The sequence below is a fragment of the Nelumbo nucifera genome, chromosome 7 (assembly GCF_055504915.1).
Source record: "Nelumbo nucifera cultivar China Antique chromosome 7, China Antique-T2T, whole genome shotgun sequence".
NCBI lineage: Eukaryota > Viridiplantae > Streptophyta > Magnoliopsida > Proteales > Nelumbonaceae > Nelumbo > Nelumbo nucifera.
This window is the reverse complement of record NC_142655.1, coordinates 32,321,858-32,327,330: the sequence shown is the minus strand read 5'-3', so window position 1 is coordinate 32,327,330 and position 5,473 is coordinate 32,321,858. Positions and strand designations below refer to the sequence as shown.

Below are 5,473 nucleotides of genomic sequence, written 5' to 3'. Positions count from 1 at the left end.
TTCTGATACCATTTGTTATGTGCCTTAGGAGAACTCACCCCTAAAAGCTAGTTGACAGAGAGAGGGAACCCAAACACATATATACCCCACAAAACATCCCATACTATCAATGTGGTATACTTCACATAGCACCCCATACTACCAATTTGGGATAAATGGATCATAACATAAGTGGTCAAGAACCAAGGTATTTTGTAGTAGAAGTCATAGTTGACTCAACTAAGAGTAATTAATAATAATCTATAGAAATCTTTGACCAATAAACGAGAAGGTAATACTCCTATAGACAAAGAATAGCTGTAGATAGAAGGATTGAGTCAGACTCAGAGTCCCTAAGAAAATCAAGAGGATGACAAAATCCTTTATCTTCTGAATTAAAGACCTAGAATTCCTACGTTGGAAGGGGAGCGCTCGACTTCTTTGTTTTTTTTTCCTTCAACTTACTACTTGATGATGAAATAGTAGTTGCAATGGTCAATTGAATGCCCATGGGTCTCTTTTGCTAAATGGGGAATATTTTAGAGGGGCAAAATTGGATTTTTGAAAAAATTTAACTATATGTCAATTAATATGCAACTGGTCTTGATAAATTCTTAATGGAGGGGAGACTTTTGTCTAATAATGTCACCTGACAAGGGAGGCATTAGCCCGTTTTGAAAAGAGTGGAGGTTTTAGTATTTAGCATAAACCATGGGGAGGTTTAAGTCTATTTCCCTATATAACGCTAAAACGGAATTGACACAATTCTTAAATTAGGAATAAGGAAAAGAAAACATTTGCCAAAGGTAGAGTATTGATGCTGACCTCCACATCCCACTATTTATTGGGAACATCTATTAGAAAAAATTATAAACAAGAACGGGAGATGTTCCCGATGTACAGTTGGAATACGCCGTGAGGTTGGCGTGAGGAACACTCTGTGCAAACAGGATTTTCTATTCGTTTTTCTTACTCATTCTCTATTCGCCGTGCATTGGTTTCAGTGAGAGGCCAAAACTCCTTGAAAGTAAAAATCATGTAAACACTCTCAAGGTGTTTGGTTTCATTTATGTGCGGTAAACATTTTGTACTTGTATGATTGTAAAACTGAAAAATACATTTAAGGAAGACGTTTATGACACATAGACACCATTAGACACCACATCACCAAAATAAAAGGAACCAAACATATACTATAATACAACCGTACAGTACATTAGAAATATTTCCCATAATTAGGTTAACTCACATGGTGAAACATAAGTCAGATTAACCTGAGCCCAACCCGCCAACTTTGGATTAGGGTTTAACATCTCGGGTTGGGTAAGGTGCACTTAAACCCAACCTAACGCGGCCCGACTTGAACTCAACCCATGAACTAAACGGGTCCCACAACTTGCATAAATTCTTCTGGTCAGAAATTCAGAATCCTTGAATCGTGGTATGAGCGAGTGATTTGATTGTACTTGACTCCGAGTAGACTCATAACTGGATCTGGATACATCTCCGATCTCCGTCTCCGTCTCCGAGCCGCATCAAATCTTTCAATCCATTTTTCAGGCTCATACCCATCTTCTCTCCTCCATTTATGGCGTTCGAATGACGGCTCCATCCCTGAGAACCCTCGTCAAGGACTCGACTTTTGTCCGACATTTTCACTGCTGTGGTACTAAAGTTTCTACAATCCCAGGTCTCCATGGCAGCTGCTCCTGTTCCAAGCTATGCTCTGGAGGTCAGAGACAACGAACCAGACGAGAAGGACGGTTATGGCGACAGCAAATGCGCCTTCTTAGTGGTAGCTCTTTGCCCTTGTCTCGTTTTATTCATTATCCTCCTCATGGTCGTTTCCATCGTTCTCGTAGTGAAGTTTCGTGCTTTCTGTCATATCCCTTTTCACGGTCTCTCGAGTTTGTTTTACAAGAAGAAATGCTAGCCCTGGGCTCTAGGGTTTTTAGCACTGGGAGTTGTTCTGGGGTTTCATACGAATATTCGACACACAGACACCCAATGGAAGAAATCGACATTCCTAGAAGTGGTGGCGGTTTCGGCGCTAGATCTGCGCCACCTTCGTGTTTGCGTTATTGTCTGAATCATCGATTTGATGGTTCTAGTGGGGCTGCTCCAGTTATTTGGCTACGCTCCTATTCACAGCCGCTTCACTTCGTTCTACCAGAAAAAATGATTGTTTTGAATTCAAAAGCTTCAAACATTAGGTTGTTTTCTGGGGTTTCAGATGAGGATACAATAATAAATGAAGAGGAAGGAGATATGGAGGAAGATGGTGAAGGTGGGGATATTAGGAGTGAGGACAAGTGTTTCGAGTCCACTGCAGATCCAAAAGAGGTGGAAAGAGTCTGCAAGGTGATTGAAGAATTGTTTACATCAGACAGGAGCATGGAAGCGGTTCTTGATCAATGTGGAGTTGATATCTCTCATGACCTTGTTGTGGATGTGCTGGCTCGGTTCCGGCATGCCTGGCGTCCGGCATTCCGATTCTTCTGTTGGGCAGGACAGAGGCCTGGATTTTCACATAATTCAATAACGTATAATTCAATGATGGGCATACTTGGGAAGACGAGGCAGTTTGAGAGCATGGTGGTTATGCTTGAAGAAATGGGTAAACAAGGGCTTCTAACAGTAGAGACGTTCTCCATTGCTATCAAGGCTTTTGCTGCTGCACGGCATATGAAAAAAGCAGTTGGGATTTTTGAGTTGATGAAAAAGCATAAGTTCAAAGCAGGTGTTGATACATTCAATTGCTTGCTTGACGCCTTGGGTAGGGCAAAGCTTGGAAAGGAAGCTCAAGCTCTCTTTGAGAAGTTGAAGGATCGGTTCCCACCAAATTTGCAGACTTATTCAGTTCTCCTTGCTGGATGGTGTAAAGTGAAGAATTTAATGGAGGCAGGGAAAGTATGGAATGAGATGATTGATAAGGGTCTTAAACCTGACATTGTAGCCCATAACATAATGCTTGAAGGGTTGTTGAGGGGTAAGAAGAGATCTGAAGCAATCAAGCTGTTTGAGATCATGAAGGCCAAGGGTCCTTCTCCAAATGTCCGAAGCTATACCATCTTGATAAGAGATTTGTGCAAGGGTAGTAAGATGGAACAAGCTGTTGAGTACTTTGATGAGATGCTTGATTGTGGTTGCCAGCCAGACCCTGCTGTTTATACATGTTTGATTGTGGGGTTCGGAAACCAAAAGAAGATGGATAAGGTGTATGGACTGCTGAAGGAGATGAAAGAGAAGGGATGCCCTCCTGATGGCCGAACTTACAATGCCTTGATCAAACTTATGACCAATAGGCAAATGCCAGATGATGCAGTTAGGGTTTACAAGAAGATGATTGAGAGTGGTAACCAACCAACAATCCACACTTATAACATGATCATGAAATCCTTCTTCATAGCAGGGAATTATGAGATGGGGTGTGCTGTTTGGGATGAGATGAATCAGAAGGAGTGTTGCCCTGATGACAATTCTTATACTGTTTTCATCGGGGGGCTCATAAGACAAGGAAGACCAGAAGAGGCTTGTAAATACATAGAGGAGATGATAGAGAAAGGAATGAAGGCTCCTCAGCTTGATTACAATAAGTTCGCAGCTGATTACTCTAGAGCTGGGAAGCCTGATATTTTAGGGGAGCTGGCTCAGAAAATGAAGTTCTCTGGAAAGTTTGAAGTTGCCAATTTATTTTCTAGGTGGTCTGAAATGATGAAAAAAAGGGTTAAGAGAAGAGATCATGGTCAAATTGAAAAACAGTTTGTCTGAGTTCATGATTGGATGTGTTTGTCTAAGTTTGTAATTGGAGCCTAATACTGTTTTGGCTCCTGAATGAAGAATGAACTACATTCATTACTTTCCCATTTCCATGCCCTTGACTATGTTATCCTATTATCCTCTGTATATGTTTGGCCTATGCACAACCATATTTTCCTTATGTAGTATATTTTGCTAATGGTTGCATAGAATGTACAAACTTTTCTGGTATTATTCTATTCAAATTGTAGTGTTTGTAGTTTCTTATTTGGTATACTTGATTTTTTTGGGGGGGGCAAAGAACTTCAGTTATCTATGCTACCTATATGCTGATTATAATCATTTTGTCAGGTACCTTGTGAGGCACCATTTGTTCTTGAAAGATATCACATAACGGAAGCTATTTATGAAATTCAACCAACACTATTGTCATTTCTTTACCCTAATCCAAAAATTTTCTTCTCTTTCTACCTCCACCCGAGATTCTTGACTCTTTTCTTTATCCTTCTCCAGACTTGCTTGTTTTATACTCTCCATTGCAACAATTATGTTCAATGGGTAATATAATTGTTGAGGGTATTTTAGTCATTGTAATCAATCTAATAATGGGGCACCTAATGAGAGGTATGTTTGTAATTATTTCACACTCAGTACAAATACTAATGACTGGGGTATGATAACCAAGAAAGATACTTGCCCCTTTTTCTCAAACTTTTCTTCCTTCTTCCTCTTTTCTATTATTCTTCATTATTTGACTCTTATTTAACCTAAATCATCATATTCGATGATTATTCATCATATTATATTGGAATTGGATATATTTGGATATGGGTTTGTTTCTTAAGGTGCTTTGGTGTGTCTGTAGGCTTTTTCTCTGTTTTTAGGGGCTTTGTTAGGGTGGGTCTGATGTTTTTTAGGTCTGCTATTGTTGCGTGATTCCGTATCACCCTGCTGTAATTTCCTTTTCCTTTCTCTCTAATAAAGTTTATTTTTTATTTATCTTCAAAAAAAATCTGATTGCACAGTTCTTGGAGCACTATCTATGCCACCATTTGTATCGATAACATCAACGGCCATACAATAAACCTGCAATCCTTAGCTTTGTTTGGAGGTGTAACCTCAACACCTCTCTAGGTTATATTTGCTTCTTTTTAATGAATTTTCTTTTTTACCTTCAAAAAAGTACAGTAAACCTGCAATCCTTCATCTGTAAACCCTAGATTCTGGTAAGACTTGATTTATGACAATTTTGGTGCAAGTAGACATTTTTTATGACATGCTATTCTTTTGATTTTATGTCAAGAAAATTGAAGAAAGATCAGATGTAGTAACAATGTCTTATAATAGCTTGTGCCACAAGGGCACTTCTGTAACTTCCCTTTTTATTTTCTGTCACTTAAGTATAAATAGACAAGGGGACGCCGCTAGCCCAGATTCTTGCCTCTCAAACTTTTCTCTTCCTCTCCCCTCTCTTCTCCTCTCTTCCTCTCATTCTCTCTTTCCCTTGCTGTTTTCTAGTGAATAATAGATATATAAAAAAAAAAAAAAAAGAACCTTGAGTTTTTAGACATCTATAGTACCTGGATATCCTTGTGTATCTGGGTAACATAGGGTTCTGAATTCTGATATTCCTCATTATGCTTTTGTTGGCATGCATGTATGGAATTTACTTTGAAGCAAATGACATGATTATTCTCTTCAAGGAATAGTTCTACTTAATATAAAATTAATTGAT

At 39.1% G+C, this 5,473-nt stretch overlaps 1 protein-coding gene across 1 annotated transcript; it reads left to right on the top strand.

Moving 5' to 3' along the window:
• Nucleotides 1-1,400: 1,400 nt before the first annotated feature.
• LOC104598268 (uncharacterized) lies at nt 1,401-4,005 on the top strand. The gene has a single exon (XM_010260232.3). It carries the CDS (start codon nt 1,579-1,581, stop codon nt 3,748-3,750), a length of 2,172 nt encoding a protein of 723 aa, XP_010258534.1. The 5' UTR covers nt 1,401-1,578; the 3' UTR covers nt 3,751-4,005.
• The last annotated feature ends 1,468 nt before the right edge of the window (nt 4,006-5,473 follow it).

Bases quoted from the DNA above. Each gene is read 5' to 3' on its own strand.
- LOC104598268 (XM_010260232.3), top strand. From the start codon at position 1,579: ATGACGGCTCCATCCCTGAGAACCCTCGTCAAGGACTCGACTTTTGTC.